Source organism: Arachis hypogaea, chromosome 20, assembly GCF_003086295.3.
Source record: "Arachis hypogaea cultivar Tifrunner chromosome 20, arahy.Tifrunner.gnm2.J5K5, whole genome shotgun sequence".
In the NCBI taxonomy this organism is placed as follows: domain Eukaryota; kingdom Viridiplantae; phylum Streptophyta; class Magnoliopsida; order Fabales; family Fabaceae; genus Arachis; species Arachis hypogaea.
Window position 1 is genome coordinate 101,208,053 of NC_092055.1, and position 18,385 is coordinate 101,226,437.

Below are 18,385 nucleotides of genomic sequence, written 5' to 3' on the forward strand. Positions count from 1 at the left end.
CATAAAAAATTGGTATTGGCAGATAATTAATATCATCCCACAGTGTAAAACAAGTTACCAAAATAAATTCAAGAAAAGATGCAACAGTTGAATAAAAATTTTTTTTAACACCAATAGAAAAATAAAAAATTCAGAAAAGAAAATAAAAATATGCAAAAATGCAATGAATGAAAATATGTAAATAAATTAAATAAAATAGAATGGAGGTGAAAGAAAATAAGAAAGGAAGAAGAAAGAAATAAGAAAAGATAAGAAGAATAAGGATTCGGAGAAGAAAAGATAAGAAAATTGGCACTAATCTGGATAGGTTGTGCGACGCTGGCGACGCGGTCGCGTGGGTGACGCGGTCGCGTGGTGCGCAATAAGGTTAGGTGACGCGGACGCGTGAGGCATGCGATCGCGTGACTTGATTTGTGCTAGTGGCGCGAGTGCAGCCTCGCGGTCGCACAACTCTCTGTTCAAAACTTAGTATTGCCAAAATTCTGGGTGACGCGATCGCGTGGGGCATGCGATCGCGTGAGTGGCCATCATGGGGATATGACGCGGACGTGTGAGGCACGCGTTCGCGTGGTGAGGCTTGGGCTTCCAGCACGATTCCAGCCCAACTCCAGCTCAACCTTCGGCCATGCACCCGGGTGACGTCGATTTTCAGGTCACGCGGCCGCGTGGGTGACGCGGTCGCGTGGGAGGCCAAAGTTTCCTTGTGACGCGGACGCGTCGGCGACGTGGTCGCGTGGGGTGATTTGTGCCATTGGCATGCCTTCAGCGCTGTTCCTGCGTAACTCTCTGTTCATATTAATATTGTCTCCTATCTCCTTGCGACGCGGACACGTCGCTGATGCGGTCGCGTCGCGTGCTCGCTTTTTTTTTTAAGTCTGAAATAATGCAGAATGCAGTGTTAATATGAATGTGATGCAAAACTCCAGGTTCAATATAACAAAATAAAATAAAATTCAAAAACAAATAAAACTAAATAAAAATGAAAAAGGAACAATCATACCATGGTGGGTTGTCTCCCACCTAGCACTTTTAGTTAAAGTACTTAAGTTGGACATTTGGTGAGCTTCCTGTTATGGTGGCTTATGTTTGAATTCATCCAAGAATCTCCACCAGTGTTTGTGATTCCAGTAACCCCCGGGGTCCCAAACTGGGCATATAAAACCCTTGAGCAGCTTCAAAAAGATTCTTAGGCTCCCGAGGTGTTGGATGTCAGAACAGATTCCAGGATCCCAAACCTTGCTTTTACACCCATTTTTGTCGGGATCTGTATTTTTTCAGCCGGGTGATAAGTAATTTGAATTCTCACTGCAGCTACCAAACAGCTTCCTAGACCCATTTAATTGAGCTCTACACCAACCTTTGCGTTTAAACTTAAAACTTCCAACCATAATGAACCTTGCAGGACAATTCTTACCACTGGCCATCTTCCTCTTACTCTTAATGCCACAAAGAGCTCTAAGTTGACCATCCGTCTCCAGTAGCCCATATTCAAGTGGGATTAGAAAGCTATGGGATATGAATTTTACCCACTTGAATGTTGTGAAGGATGATGGCAACTTAGGGGGAGGCATTTTTAATGAAATTGTAAGCTCCACTCCCTTGTGCTCTTTTCTGATAATTACCACCTCTTTGCAAGCTTCTTCAATTTCAACCTCTTCCTCTTGGCAGCTCTCTTCCAATTTAATCTCCTCTTCATTGCTTTCCAAGGGCATGGGAGGTTGTGCTTCTTCTTCTTGAATCTCCATCTCTTGATCAACCTCTTCCAAGTCTTCAACTATGATATGCTTTGGAGGTTGTACACCCTCCTCAGCATCAATTTCAACCGTCTCGGAAGGAGACTCTATGTCTTGACTTTCCCATGGAAGTTCTGCATCTCCTAAGTCTTTAACCACTTCTTCTTCTTCAATAATTCTGGCTTCCTCTACTTGTTCCAGTACAAAGTCATGCTCCGTATTGTTCACTAGAGTTTCTAGTATCTCCTTCATGCTACGTTCTTCATTAGATTGTCCACATGAAGCCATGGGGGTTCCTTGAGTGTCCGAACGTCGGGAAGCTAATTGACTCATTATTACTTGCGCCCATTGATGAATGGTTGCCTGACATCGATCCACTGTTTTCTTGAGACGATCCTTTGCCTCTTGATGCACTCGGCTTTCATAAATAGGATCATAGTGCTCTTGGATTGATGGATATGGAGATGGTGAATATTGAAGTGGTGGTTTTTGTGAGTAATTGGGTTGGAATTGGGGTGGTTCTATATATGGTTCATATGGCTCATAAGGTTGTTAGTATGGTGGTTGAGGGTTAGGGTCATATGGAGGTGAATGGTGGAAAGAGGCTTGTGAGTATGGTGATCCAAAGTCATGTTGAGGAAAGGGTTCATAGGCATATGGTGGTGGTTGTTGATAGTTCACTGGAGGTGGTTGTTGCCATGAGGGTTGATCAAATCCTTGTGGCTCCTCCCATCTTTGATTGTTCCAACCTTGATGCCTGTTCTCATTGTAATTTCTTCTTCTTGCAACATTATTGTAACCAGACTCATAGCCAAAGGGGTGAGAGTTCATAGTAGCAAATAAAAAAATTAAAAACAAAAATAAAAATAAATTTAAATTAAAAGGTTATTTAAATTTTGAATTTGAAAATTTTGAAATTTGAATTTTGAAATTTGATTTTTGAAATAAGATAAGATAAGATAAAAATTTTAAAAATAAAAATCTGAAATTTTTTTTCCGAAAAAATAATAAAAAATATTTTTGAATTTAATGTGGAAAGAGAAAAATAATAAAATGACACCAAATTTCAAAATTTTAGATCAAAACGAAGAAAACAACTAAGAACAGCTTGAAGGTCAAGATGAACGTGAAGAACAGCTTGAAGATCAAGATGAACACTAAGAACAAATTTTTAAAAAATTTTTTTAATAACTAAATAAAAACAAATAACCTCTTAATTTATGGAAAAGCAAAAAAAAAAACAAAAAACAAAAATAAAAATAAATAAATAAGCAAAAATAAAATATTTACAATAACTAATAATAAGGCAGATGTTTGCAATTCTCCGGCAACGGCGCCATTTTTTAACGTTAGAATTTTTGCCAGTAAAGAATTTCATAAAAACAGTCGCGTTGTAGATATAGTCTCTAAACCGACAGAAATCCCTTCGTACAAACGTTTTGGTTGTCACAAGTAACAAACCCCTTTGAAATTGATAACCGAGTATTCAAACCTCGGGTCGTCTTCTCAAGGAATTGCAGGGAGGTATGTTCTTATTACTGGTTATGAGTTTGTAAATTGGGGTTTTGGAAGTAAGGAGGGAATATGTTATATGACAAGTAAAATAAAATAATAATAATAAAATCTCTTGGCAAGGTATAAGAATTGGAATTCCTATCCTAGTTATCCTTATCAAGTGTGAAGAGAATTGGGTTTTAATCCCACTTAGTCAGCCTTTATTAAACAAAGGAAGGTTAAGTGGACTGATTAGCTTGATTCTCAAGTCCTAGTCAACTCCTGTAGAGAGACTAGTGTTAGAGCAATCCTAGCTAAAGCAAAATCTGCCAATTTCAATCACTTGCTGAGTTTGATGACTCAAGTACTACCAATCACTTGACCAAAGCCAAAAGGGAGAAAAATATCTAAATTAAATTAAAAGCATCAATATAAGCAAAGCAATCTTAAATCTGAAAATACCTCGAATTGCATTAACAAAAGAAATTAAATCTGGCATAGATGTTCATAAATTAAATTGAGAAAATAAATAAAAATAAAGAACCTGGGATTGAGAGTCACTCCTAAAACTAAGAGAAATCCTAAATCCTAATCCTAAGAGAGAGGAGAGAACCTCTCTCTCTCTCTCTCTAAAAACTACATCTACTCCTAAAATTGTAAATATGAAAGCTTCTTTATGAATGGATGCATTCCCCCACTTTATAGCCTCTAATCTGTGTTTTCTGGGCCGCAAACTGGGTCAGAATTAGCCCAGAATTCGCTGGTCTCGAATTTTAATGCGCTGATTTCCGTCACTGCGACGCGGCCGCATGGATCACGCGGTCGCGTCGCCTAGCGTCAGAGAAACTATAGCATATTATATATCAAATCGAAGCCCCGGATGTTAGCTTTTCAACGCAACTGGAACTGCATCGTTTGGACCTCTGTAGCAAAAGTTATAGCCGTTTGAGTGCAGAGAGGTCAGGCTGGACAGCTTAGCAATTTTTCCAACTTCTTGCATTCCTTCCACTTTTGCATGCTTTCTTCCCATCCTCCAAGCCATTCCTGCCTTATAATATCTGAAAACACTTAACACACATATCAAGGCATCTAATGGTAATAAGAGAGAATTAATAATAAGCAAATATAAGATCAAAGAAGCATGTTTTCAATCAAAACACATAATTAGGAAGGAAATATAAAACCATGCAAATAGTATGAATAAGTGGGTAAAGAGTAGATAAAAACTACTCAATTGAGTACAAGATAAACCATAAAATAGTGGTTTATCAAAGATCAAATGTTAAGTACTTTGAAGATAAAAGACAGCAGTCCTGGGTTTAAGAAGATGCTTTGGTCTGCTGCACAGAAATTTCTTAACTCCAAAACTATTACGAAAATACTAGTAGAGACATCCAACTAATAATATATCATATGCTCTTCTCCTGCATTGCCACTAAATTTATGTTAATTTCTAAAATTTTCAGATTCTTGAACCTAAGTCTTTGTGTAAATTACTTGAAGTCATCGACTCTAGGTATATGACTGTGCATTTCTCACACTCACTTCATTTAAGTTCTATTACTTTTTAATTGATTTGGAATTTATATATGAATTTGTACAGTCAGTTGCTAGACTTTTTGGGTGGCTCATGTACATGTCCTAACGAAGGTGGATGTCTTAGGTCTAACAAGGGTCCATGGAGTGATCCTGATATAATGAAGGTAATCTCTCTCTCTCTCTCTATATATATATATATATATATATATATATATATAGTTTTAGTCCTTAATTGGTTCAAAGAGCTTGTCTGTTCATTTATTTTTACAGTTGTTATGCCAATGCTGTATTCTAGTGCTTAGTATTTACACCACTCCTGATTGCATATTTTCTTCAAGGACTATATCCTAAAGCTAGTGTTATACTCAACAGGCATGCCATTGACACAATGCAATTTGTTTTCCTTATGGATGCTGGAGTTGATGTATCTGGCTCATTGGAAGAGGACACTACTTTAATTAGTCTAATATTCGGGGGTTACCTTAGATCAAAGGTAATTTATATTTATATATTGAAATCTAATAAACTATTGTGTTTTCCCATTTCCTATGTTATAATGCACCAATATAGGGTTGTCATGCTTTTGCAATAGATAAATTTCTATCATTTTAAGATCCATTAATTCAAATAATGTGGAGAGTAAACATACACCGCATACTAAAAGGGGACATAGCAATCCTGCAGAAAGCTCTTCGACGATTTACAAGTACTGATTCTTTGGATGGAGAAAACAAGTACCACTGTGTCAGGTTGGTTGGTCCTAGAGGGGCCTTTTTAAAAGTTTCAGTGTTGTTATATAATAGGAACTTGAATTTTGTTTTAAGATATAAATACTAGTTCCTTAAATCAGTGTAGGCATTTGTAATCCTGCAAAAAAGGATTAAGTCCTAAAAAATGTTTGAACTTTAAAAAGAGAAAGTCACTCCTAGAGTGTCTGCATATATGGAAGCTCTAGCTAGCCTTCTTCCATGCTTGTAGAATCTTGTTTGGTGTACAAGTATTTTTAACATTGGCATTTTACGTGGATTGTGGATTACTAAGGCTTTGGTATGTTATTTGGCTTACTAACGTTTTTTTTTTGGTATTTTTGCTTTTATTGTTCAAATTGCTTATGCTCAAAGTTAGTTTTCTATATTATTAATGTAACATCTCCATTTGAAGATGTAAATATTATGAGAAGGCCAAGAAGAAGCTGACAATTTCTGAGACATCTAATATTCTTACAATTGCATTAAAGAGATTTCAAGTACTTTATGTCTTAAATTCAAAGTATAATATGTTATTACCTTCATTTGTGCTATCTATATGCACAGAGTACATTAAATTTGTTACATTTGTCTTACAGTAAGAAAAGTTTGGGAAGCTTAACAAGCCTATCCAATTTTCTAAAACACTTGACTTGGCTCCTTTCATGACTGTATGGTGTAGTTGTTCACTTGGATATCATGAATGCTGCCTTTTCTGGTCATTATGTGAGCTACGTGAAGAATAGTCAAAACAAGTGGTTCAAGGTTGATGACAGTGTAGTAAGTCCCTCAGTTTTCATTTGTTTGCATATATCCTGAAAACATATCTCTTGGCTTGGTTTTACAGGTACTTGCTAGATTCCCACACCAAATTAGTAATATGTAGCATTGGTTCCACCACTTGTAACATCATAAATCTGTGATCTATATATATCATTTGTTCTTTATTATTGTGAATAAAAATATATCTATATAGGCTTGGTTGGATTCTGTGACAAAATTTTCTATTGTAAAATGAAAACTCATGACAATCATTTAGTCTGGATAAAACTGTTCCAAGGTTTATCGACAAGCAGGTTTTCAAATCATTTCTAAACTTTAAAACAAATCATTTTATTTCATTATTACTTACCATTCAAACCTGTCAGATACACCTAACAAAGTTTTTTCATATGTAATTTTGGTTTGTTTGGCAGGATTATCTTTATGTGCAGTGCTATATTGTTTTTTATGGTTAAAAGAAAGTTTAAGAGACCCTCATGGCTATAGGTTTCGAATTTTTCAAAGCAAGAGTAAAGACCAACTTCAAAGCTACGAGAAGCGTGTCATTGGTGTCAAGGCGAAAAACATTATCAAGCTATCAATTCCTTGAAAAGTAGCCCGAGGTTTATAGTTTTGGATTCTTTAGTATATTCATGATTCATGATTTTTCTTCCTCATTTACTTTTAAATTCTTAGATCAATTGCTAAAAACGAAAGCTAGGCTACTTTAAAGGTGCAACTTTAGATCATTGCTAACACTTGTATTGCTACATTGATGTTACATAGTTATAAGCTTGTAGTATTTTTTGTTATTTAGATTTGTAACATGATTTATTACTTTTCAAGAGAAATATGTGTATCAATATTTTGAGTTTAATGAAATATCTCATTTTATAGTAATTAATTTCAGTATATTTATATTATGCATAACAATAATAATTGTTGGTAATAATTGAGATTCTAAAAAAAAGATAGTTCGTTACTTCTAAGAAAATGAGTATAATATAACTAAAAAAAGTCTTAAGATTTTAGTGGCAATAGTAATGGCTGGTAAAAGTGAATAACATTATAATTTTAGAATTATTTTTAGTGGCCATATAAATTTCTGGTAAAATGGGTTTTGGCGGCAATAGTAATGGCCGCTAAAAATAAATAACATTGCAATTTTATAATTATTTTTTGTGGCCATATAAATTGCTAAGACAATGACCGCTAAAATTTATATACTTTTTTGTGGCCATTAAAAAAGTCTTTACCGACAAATGTTATAATTGCCGCTAAAACCTTTTAGCGACAAAGTATAAGACGGCTAATGTCTAATTGCTGGTAAATATATTAGCGACTATTTTTATTGCCGCTAAAAGCAAAATAAATGGCCGTTAAAAGTGATTTTTCTTGTTGTGGACTCCCCCTTTCACAATGAAATCAGAAATGTTTGTGGTTGCAAGTGGGGGGGAAAGGCTTATATGGGCTGGGTTTTGAGCCCAATATGGATTCGGTTCAATCGGTTCAGCCTGTTGGCCCGATTTTGGATTAAAATCTTTAAAATTAGTGTCAAAATCCGTATTTTAAATATTTCTACTCCTCTAAACTATAAAATTTAATTTTCTCGTTTTTTTGAATAATAATTAATTTATTGGCTAATTATTTATTAATTTCGCAGGGTTTACAACATCTATTCTCACAAAATGAATCACATTCACTAGATTAAAAAATAGTAAAATAACAAGATATATGTCCCCAAAATATATCATATCCACTAGGTTATATGACACTATGACAACCTATTCCACTAAACACATCAAACACACAATATTTTGACAAAATTTTTGTACCCTAACTTCTTCAACTCACTAACTATTTCTGCAAACTCCATTCATCGAGCTCAAAATGCAAGTCTTCCAATATCCTTCCCCCCCAAATATTCTAAACCATGCTCTGTATCATGAAACTTGCCACCACGATGTAGGTCTATGATAAAATCCAAATCCCCATCACTACATAAGAAAAAGAAAAATAGAACCCTAATAAATCAGCATCATTACAATAACAACAATCAACAATAAATAAAATTTATAATTAGCAAAACCAATTCATCAATTAACAAAATTCTTTTATATATATATATATATATATATATATATATATATATATATATATATATATATTTATTGTAAACCCTAAACCATTATATCAAAAAAATTTAGAAATTATGTATTCAATCAGTGCCATATTTTTTTTAATCAGCTCATAAATCATTATATAAAAAAAATTTACATCTACTTAAACCTGTTTCATCAACTTTGAAAAATTGAAAAAAAATTTTAACTCGTCACCTGTTTTTGCAGAGTCAATTCAGGCAGCAAGGCAAGGTGTGGTGAAGCACGGCGAAGGGTGGCAAGGGAAGTGACGGACAGACGACCACCAAGCGACGGACGACGATGCAAATGGACGATGACACCAAGCGACGGAGGAGAAATGCCGTTGCACAGGAACTTCAGAGAACAAGTTAGAATTGGCTTGGGTTCTCTAACTTTGGGACAAAATGCCAAGGGTTCTTTTGATACTTTGAAAAAATGGAGGTGTCCTCAATTAGCTATTCTAACCCAATCATAACAATATTCATTTTTTAAACAAAATATTCAGTTATCTTAAAAGTTATTCTCATGACAGGAACTAAATTGAAAAAAAAAAATTTAACGCCTAGGGACCTAGTTGAAAAGAAAAAAAGTATAAGGACCTAATTGAAAATTTGATGAAACTATAAGGACCTATAGAGTAATTAAACTCATGATAAATTTATGAAATTAGATCAAATTAAACTCAAATTGAGGAATTCTAATGCCTCAAGATCTTCTCTCAATTAGGTTTTAATTTGATATAATTTTATAAACTAATTATGTTAATAGTCAATTAAAACTCTTAGGTGTGTGTTGTGGTGTACTTAATGTATCATATTAATAAATTTTAATGTCATTAACAAAGAATTAACGAAATGACCAATATAATTAACTTAAAATTTTTTATAGACAAATTTAATTTTTAAAAAAATTAAAAATTAATTTAAAAAATGAATATTTTTTAAAGACAAATTTAATTATTTACTCGTATAAATATGGTATAATTATGTATGCGTATCTTATGAACTATAATTATAAATGAAAAATGATATCTAAAAAAGTTGATGCTAATTAGGATAATGCCAAGACCCTCTTATAGGCATGAGAAAAAATTGAGTCAAATCGGCAATATATCTCTCTTTTTATATCTTTATATATCATAAAATCATATCATATAACAAAAACAGAATGAACGTATATGAATGTCAACTATTCTAAATGTTGTTCCTCGAGTTAGAAGTCGTCCTGACCCTGAAATCCCTCTCAATGGTGACACGAAGCCACCATTGGAATGCAAAGCCATTATCATCACGTGCTTCTGCCGAGGGGAACCACTTCCAATGCCGTTCCATGGCTCTATATGGTACTAAGTGGACCCCTGCTTCAATACTTTATTCTCTAGTGCTGCTTTCGAATACAGTAGAAAAATTCAGAGACAACAAATCTAAAAAATTTGTTTGATTGGGAAATAAGGCTATTTTTCTTTATAGGAAAAAAATATTAATGCTTTTATTGAAAACGAAATTATTTAGTGTAATTACATGTAAATGAATTTTGTAGGTGGAAAATTAATATATAAAGTGCGTATTGCACTGTACATCCTATGTATTGGATATATGTCATTATTTTAAGAAAAAGTTTAGGGTCAGCAATTTTTTAACAATTTGGTCAACACTTGATTATCAAAAGAAAAGTGAGTGATCTTCTATTATTAGATGTAATTTTATACCATTAAAAATAATATTGATGATCAATTGATGGTTACAAAACACAAAATTTACTAGTCCCCTAACATTACTCTTATTTTAATAATACATAGAAAATGTGTTGGATACGAGTTATTATTCTGGCAACACACAAGATATATGTTGGACACGTGTCAATATTATAGTTAAAATGCAAAATGCGTGTTGACATATTTTTTACGGAAATTTTTCAATAATAAAATAAAAAAATTATTATTTCTCTAAACATGATTTTTGGACTTTAATTTTTCAAATACGATTTTTTTTTACATTTAAGCAAGTTTGTCGGACCCCGACGAACTCTATAAAAATGGGCAAGTTCGCCTTACCTACAGCGAACTCCACTCAAATTTTCTGAAACATGCACTTTTAATCCATATCATTGTCTAAAAAATAGTATATTGATCTACAAACAGTGTATACAGGAGTACACAAAAAAAACATAGACAACAAGCATGGTTTTTTCAAGGATTTTTTAAATTATAAACTAAAAAAAACATAAGCTATATTTAAGAATGACAACCATTGTTATCGTCTCTAAAAATACATAGGTACACCGGAATAAGTCATATTTAACAAAAAAAATTTTAATTATAAATTAAAAAAATAACTATTTTCCAAAAATAATCCACTTTAAATATATCATATTGGAAAGTTAACAATGGTAACCATTATCATCGTTTTCAGAGTACATAAGAGTACACAAAAGTACACAGGAATAACAATCCTTGTTATTTTTGGGAAATAGTTATTTTTTTAATTTATAATTAAAAAAATCCTTATTAAATATGGCTTATTCCGGTGTATTTATGTATTTTTAGAGACGATAACAATGGTTGGCATTGTTATATATGGCTTATTTTTTTAATTTATAATTAAAAAAAATCCTTGAAGAAGTCATGCTTGTTGTCTGTGTATTGTTGTGTACTCCTATACACTGTTTGTACTATTTTCTAGATAATGATATGGATTAAAAGTGCGTTGTTTCAAAAAACTAGTGGAGTTCGCCGGGGTTAGGCGAACTCTATAAATTTTATAGAGTTCGCCGGGTCGCGGAGGTAAGGCAAACTTGCCAATTTTTATAGAGTTCGCCGGGGTCTGGCGAACTTACTTAAATGCTAAAAAAAAAACATATTTGAAAAATTAAAATCCAAAAATCATATTTGAGAAAATAATAATTTTTTTATTTTATTATAAAAAAATCCTATTTTTTACACATCCACAATATTATAATACACTTCAAATATCAGTATTAAACTAAAATATCATCTTTATTTTCATATTAAAAATAATTTTTAAGAAAATAAAGTTGGATTTTTTTTCTTATTTTGATTCTTCCTTCTCTGTGAATCTTTTTCTCTATTTGAATATTTTTCTCCAATTATTGTGCAATTTTCCCTCTAGTTCTTTCATTTATTAAGCATGCATATCAATATTGGCCTTGTATTATTAGTTCATTATCATGTAAGTGTAACTTTTAAAGAGAAGCGAAGTTTGCTTTTGTTTTTTTTACACTTTACTTGTACATCTTTCTTTTTTTTTATTTATAAAAGAATCATTTTTTTCACTTTTTATTAATTATTTTTTGCAATAAAAATAAAAAATAATAGTAGAGAAACAAAAAAAAGCCTAAATTTACTTTATTTAATATTTATTAATTATAACGATAATTAATAAATATTAAATAAAATAAATTTAAGCTATTTTGACTTTTTTTTTTCAAATACTATTGAAATAAAAAATATACACAAAATTAGATAATTAATAAATATTAAATAAAATAAATTTAAGCTATTTTGACTATTTTTTTTTCCAAATACTATTGAAATAAAAAATATACACAAAATTAATGTATATAACATTGTTTATTTTTTAAACATCAATAGACATGCTATTATTGACTCAATCATTTGATCCTAGATTCCTAGCTCAATAGTATAAGTTCAGATCACATTTGTCAAGTACTATAGCCAAGATAATAAATAATTGAGTTTATGATTTGGGGGCCTGAATAAAAACCATTGAGTTAGAGTGTTAGACGGAGAAGGACCCAGTAACTTTTCCGGTCAATGGATCCCAATCACTCTTTTCTTTAAATTGGTGCCCACTAAGAGTTGGGCCACCCAAGCCATTGTGTTCCAACAATTAGAACCATGATATTTTGGTCATTAAAGTTTTAAGAGGAAAATTTCTGACCAAAAAGGAAAGTCATAATTTAACATGACAAATTTTGATATCATGACCCAAAACAACAAGCAAGTCATGGCTGAATATTATGGCGAATCTTTCGTCATGTATATTTGGGTTCCAAACTTCCAATCTATCTTTAGGGTTTATTTTCTTTTTTAGTTTTTTATTTTAATAAAAAAATTAAAAATATATAAAAAATTTAATTTAAAATAATAATTAAGGCTTTAACTTACTCCTTACAAGATAATTGAACATATCTTATATTAAAATAATTAAATATAAATATTTTAAAATTAACCTCAAATATTGTAAAAATAGATTGTTGCATTTAAAATATACAAATATTATTCAATTTCTTTTTCGACGTTTCATGCAAAATTATTCAATATCTTTACAAGTATATAACTTTCATTGCTCTTTATTTTTCAATGATAAAGACTAGATGTATGAACATTGTTTTGTTGCAAGTGTGGTAAAAAGAATGGAACTTGACTTCTTAACAAATAACAATTACAATTTACAAGTCAAATAAAAAAAGAAGATAAATATATTAATATGAAATTAATTAAAGTAAGATTCATAAAAAATAATTTACAGAGACAAGGAGAAGAGAATTATGAGTTAATGACTATTCTACTTCTTTTTTGGTTAGAGATTGAGAAAGTGACACTAAGTAAGAGAGAAGAAAAAAAGAGGTTTTTACTTTTTGATCCAAAACAGGAGACTGGGTCGGGTCAGAAGCCAACAAAACCCTACGCTACTGGTGTAGCACCCGCGCCCCCTCTTCATCTCTCTCGCTCTCCGAGACTTGGTTTCTGTCAGCTGCGCAGCCATTGCTTCTGTCTGTCCGCAGTCGATCCCAGAGGCTGCGCTGGCACCGTTTCTCGCCGCCCTGTTGCCTCAGACCATCAGTTCTGCTGTGGCCTAGTCCTTCTCGCTTGCTGCAACGGCCAATTTCCACCGTCGCCGTCTGATGTGTTTGTCCGCAGGTGAAGCCGTTTACCGTCGCATCTCTGCCATGAATCTTCGTCGCCAGCGAACCTCCGGTTGTCTCTTCTGCCACGCCGAATTTCTCCTTCCCTAGTTGACTGTCTTGTCCAGGTGTGTTAGCGTTATTCACGAAGACGTTTCTCCTTTCCGGCGAAGTCGCATCAGCACCGTTGACAATTGAGAGAGAGTTTAGAGTTCCGGAATTTGGCATTAGGTCTCTCCGCCACATTGATTCCCCGAAATTCAGATTTTCTTGCCTCTGAATTGTGGAATGCAATGTGTTTTGAGTCTTGCCCATTGAAAGGCTTCGATTGGAGCATCCGTTCTGGTTTGAAGTTTCCCTCCTCAGTTGTTCTGCTATTTCTCATGGGGCTTCCATCTCTAGTTTTCCTCCAATTGGCCTGCTAGGGAACATTTCGCCACTCCATCTGCGACTTTATTTCCCTCTCTAGGGACCCATGTGAAGCCACAATTGGACAGACTCTCAGCCAGAAGAAAAATGTCTCGAATAATTGATTCCACCTCTCCTATATAAGTTTTTGATTTCACTGCTTGCACAAGAGGTAAATTATCCGATTCTATTAAAATTTGCTCCATATTAAGATTTGTAGCTAAAATTAGTGCCCTTCTCATTGCTTCTGCTTCTGCAGCCAGGCTGGAATGAGCTCTGATTCTCATTGATTCTTCTGTTAACAGTCTCCCGAAATTGTCTCGAATCACAATTGCAGTTGCTCCCTCTGCCGTCGATCTACTATACGCAGCATCTACGTTAGCCTTCAGTTAGTCCCCCAGTGGAGGTCTCCAGGTAACGCTCCTTCTGCTCATACTCCTGTTCTGGTTTTGCCTGAGCTGCTCCTTTTTTTTCATTGCTTCCCTGATTTTTGATTCTAGGATTTTAGCTCTGATGATGGTAGCATTGGGGTTAGGGGTAGTGTTTTGGAATATAATCTGGTTTCTTGTTTTCCAAATCTCCCAACTTAACATTCCAATTCTTCCAATCAAATCCTCTGCCTCTTTCTTTCCTTGTCCTCTAATTTTCCTGCACATTTCAAGCAGCCATTCTGCAAAAGACTTGACTGTCTCTGGTGTTGGTAGACATTGACTCTGTGCTCCAAACCACGTTGCTCTAGTCCACGGGCATAGAAGAATTGCATGTTCCGTTGTCTCTATTTCTTCCCTGCAAATTTAACAGATAGGAGTATTAGTTATTTTCTTTTTAAATAAGTTGTTATATACTGGCATTATATCATGTGCCGCTTTCCATAAAAACATTCTTATCTTCGACGGAACATTCATTTTCCATATCTCTTTCCAAAGATCCGTCATATCTGTGCTTGTTGAAGGTCCCGCTCCCTCGCTGACCTGTTTTTCCTTCTTTACCACATGATATCATGTCTTAACAGTGCAACCCCCATCCCATCTGAAAGGCCATATTAGTCTGTCCTCGCTCCTCAGTAGACTTATGGGTGTTTGCAGAATTTTGTTGCTTATGTTCTCCGGGAATAATTCTGTTATTCTTCCTTGTTTCCATCCTTTTCCCTTGATGATGAGCTCGTTTACTCTGTCCACTGAGTAATTTTTGCTCAAAAGGATTTTACCCATGCCCATAATCCAGTTGTCTTCCCATATCTTTACTTTTGAGTCCTTTCCAATACTCCATCTCCTATTCCTTCTCAAGAAGTTCCTGCCTTGGATAAGACTTTTCCATGCCCATGATCCCCCACTCCCGATGCTTGCTTCCCAAAAATCACAATCCTTAAAATATATTGCTTTTAGAATTTTTACCCATATTGCATTTGGATTTTCGATCACTCTCCATGCTTGCTTGGCCAGATAGGCTAAATTCTGACACTGTAGGTCCTTAAAACCTAACCCGCCATCCCTCTTGCTTTTGCAAACCTTGCTTCAGCTTTTCCAGTTATCCCCTTCTCTCTCTCAGAGTTTGCCTACCAAAATCTTGCAACTTTTGATCCTATTCTTTGGAAAAAATTTTTGGGCAGCAAGACAATGTTCATAGCATAGCTGGGTATGGCTTGAATAACTGCTTTAATCAAAGTCTCCTTCCCTGCCTGGTTGAGTAGTCGCTCTTTCCATCCTTCAATTTTGTTGTCTATCATTTCTTCTATCCATGCTAACGCTTTGTTCTTCGATCTTCCCCAATGTGCCGGTAACCCAAGGTATTTCCCAGGTTTGCATGCCCATAATCTCTTCTATATTGACCCTTGTCTGAATAGGTACCTGCTGTCCAAACACTATGCCCGATTTCTCTAAATTTATCTTTTGTCCCGATGCATCCGTGTATCTATTCAGAATTAAGATGCTTTGATAAAGTTCCTCTTCTTTGGCTTTCGCCAAAAGAATGCAATCGTCAGCAAACAGAAGGTGGGTGATAACTGGTACTGTTGGAGCAAGTTTAACGCCTGAAATACATCCTTCCCTTTGTGCTTCCTCCATAAGTGCTGTGAAAATCTCTACTGCCATAATGAAAAGGTATGGAGATAAAGGATAACCTTGTCTCAAACCTCTTTGAGGTTTTATCCTCTTAGACAGCTTACCATTTATTTTAAATTTATAACTTACGCTTTTAACACACTCCATAACTAACCGTATTCAGCTCTGCTCAAAACCAAAAGAATGTAAAACATTTTCCAAAAAGTCCCACTCTAACCTATCATAAGCCTTGTTCATGTCCAATTTTACAGCTAAGTTTTGGGAGCCAAACCTGCCTTTTTTGTTTAAATTGTGGAAGGCCTCCTGAATAATAACAATGTTGTCTTGTATGAGTCTTCCTCCCACGAAAGCGCTTTGGGTAGGGGAGATTAATTTATCAAGAAGCTTTTTTAACCTGAGGACAATGATTTTCGTCATGATCTTATAAATGTAATTACAGCAGCTGATAGGTCTTAATTGGCTAAGGCATTCTAGTTGTTTAACTTTGGGAATCAGGACCACTGTAGTCTCTCCCATGTCCTCTGGCATTCTCCTGCTAGCAAAAATTTCCTTAATAACATGACAGACCTCTCTACTGATGAAATCCCAGTGCTTTTGAAAGAATAAATCGTTAAGACCATCTAGGCCAGGCGCTTTCAGGCTTCCCATACTGAAGGCTGCATCTCTTATCTCCTTATCTGACACTTCCTTTAGAAGCTCCCTGTTCATTTCAATTGTGACCTTTTTCGGGATAATTCGGGTGCATTCCTCTACTTTGCTCCTTGTGGTTGTGGCAAACAGATCAGTGAAGTGTCTCTCCACTAACTCCATGATGTCCTTGCTCCCTGTAATCCAATTTTTCTCTGCATCCTTCAATCTTTTGATCTTATTCAAGTCTCTTCTTTGAATTGTCATTGCATGGAAGAAGGAGGTATTTTTGTCCCTAAACTTTAGCCATTTTAATCTTACTCTTTAGCCCCAGTACTTTTCTTCTTTCTACCATAGCTGTGATATTTCAACCTTCAGATCCTTGATCCTTTCGTGCTATTGTTCTGAAAACTCCTGATTCTGCAGTTTTGTGATTTCTTCCTTAAGTTGGTTAATTTTCTTATCTGCTCTAGTGAAAGTTTTTTTGCTCCATTGCTCCAATTCCTTCTTGTAACTCTTGAATTTTCCTTGTAGTTTTTCCCATTTATTCCTTTTATTTTCATTCTTTCCCCATCCTTGCTTGATGATCTTCTCACAATCTTCGTGATCTTCCCAATATGCTTCATAATTGAAGTGTCGTTCGAATTTCTCTCTCGTTTCTAGCCTTAAAACCAGAGGGCAATGATCAGATCCTATCGCCGGGAGGGCTGTGAGGGTTGCATTTTGATATAATTTCTTCCACTCCCAGTTGACAAGGACCCTGTCTAGCCTTTCTCTTGTAACGAAGCCATTCCTAGGATTGCTAAACCATGTGAATTTTCCTCCCTTAAGATCAATGTCCATCAATCTATTGCTGTTCACAAAATTCCTAAATTCTTCCACCTGCTCTCTTGGCATTGGGTGTAAGCCCACTTTTTCTTCCTGATTCAAAATATCATTAAAATCCCCAATGAACAACTGTGGTTCATTTTGATTCTGATTTTGAGCTACTTAATCCCTCCATTGCTTCCTTCTCTGCCTAAAATTGGGGTCTCCATACACAAAATAAAAATCCCATTTATTTCCTTTCCTATCTGTAATATAAGTTTTAATAACATTATGACACCAAGAGTAAATATCAAGATTCATATTTTTATTCTATAAAAGACTTAGACCTCCGGACAAGTCCTGGAATTCTACACAAAAGAATTTATCAAAACGGAGTTCTCTCTTGAACTTTCTGATTTTGCATTCCTTAGCTCTTGTTTCCATGAGAAAAGTTATGGCTAGCTTGATCTTTTTGCAAATATCTTTTAATTCGAAAACTGTCGCGGTTGCTGCCACACCCCGACAGTTCCAACTTACTATACTCATGGCTGGGGTTGGGACATGTATAGGCCCGCCTCCTCAGCCTCTGTACTACTGAGAACAGTTTGTATTTTTCTTACAACTATGTCTTTCTCTGTTACCTCTTTCTTCCTGGTCCTTTTGGTCTTGGTGCTGTCTTGAAACAATTCTTCTTCTTCTTCTTCCCCTGCAGCTTTAATCATCAGAGTGTCCTATTCAGCCCTCTTCCTCTTGATATTCAATTTGCTTATGATCTCCATTGTGAGCGTCTTTTCCCACTCAGCATGTAGAGCTTGTGTCTCCTTTCTCCCACTTTTATCTTCATCCTCTTCCTCAGCTAGCCCCACAAAATATATGCCTCCTCTAGTTGCTCTCTGTATAATTAAATTCTTTCTTTTGCCATGCCATCTCTCTCTTCCTCCATTCTTCTGAGCACCCAAATTTCCCTGCTATCCTCATTAGATTTTAAAGCCTTGCCTTTGTTTTGTTGTTCTGTTCCTCATGCTGCATTTGTTGTGTTTTTTGCACCAAAACTGGCCTACAGAATCTCTCTTATTGTTTTTGGGCCACATTCATCCTCCGTATTGTTATACTGCCTTCTACATCCTTCTTCTTTCCTGCCCTTTTTTGTGTCTTGTTGGTCCATTTTCATTAGGCTCGTA

At 34.8% G+C, this 18,385-nt stretch overlaps 1 protein-coding gene across 1 annotated transcript; it reads right to left on the reverse strand.

Moving 5' to 3' along the window:
• Positions 1 to 13,700: 13,700 nt before the first annotated feature.
• Positions 13,701 to 15,800, reverse strand: LOC140183127 (uncharacterized). The gene is made up of 2 exons (XM_072231145.1): positions 15,456 to 15,800; positions 13,701 to 14,093 (listed from the first exon to the last, which is right to left on the reverse strand). The coding sequence occupies exons 1-2, from the start codon at positions 15,798 to 15,800 to the stop codon at positions 13,701 to 13,703; spliced, it is 738 nt and encodes a 245-aa protein (XP_072087246.1).
• Between the last annotated feature and the right edge of the window lie 2,585 nt (positions 15,801 to 18,385).

What these genes read in the sequence shown, in the direction of transcription:
- LOC140183127 (XM_072231145.1), bottom strand. Translation starts at nt 15,800, where the DNA reads ATGGCAGTAGAGATTTTCACAGCACTTATGGAGGAAGCACAAAGGGAA. An exon ending in GGAAGATCGAAGAACAAAGC is followed by an intron (nt 14,094 to 15,455) that starts GTTAGCATGGAT and finishes GACTAACTGAAG; the next exon opens with GCTAACGTAGATGCTGCGTA.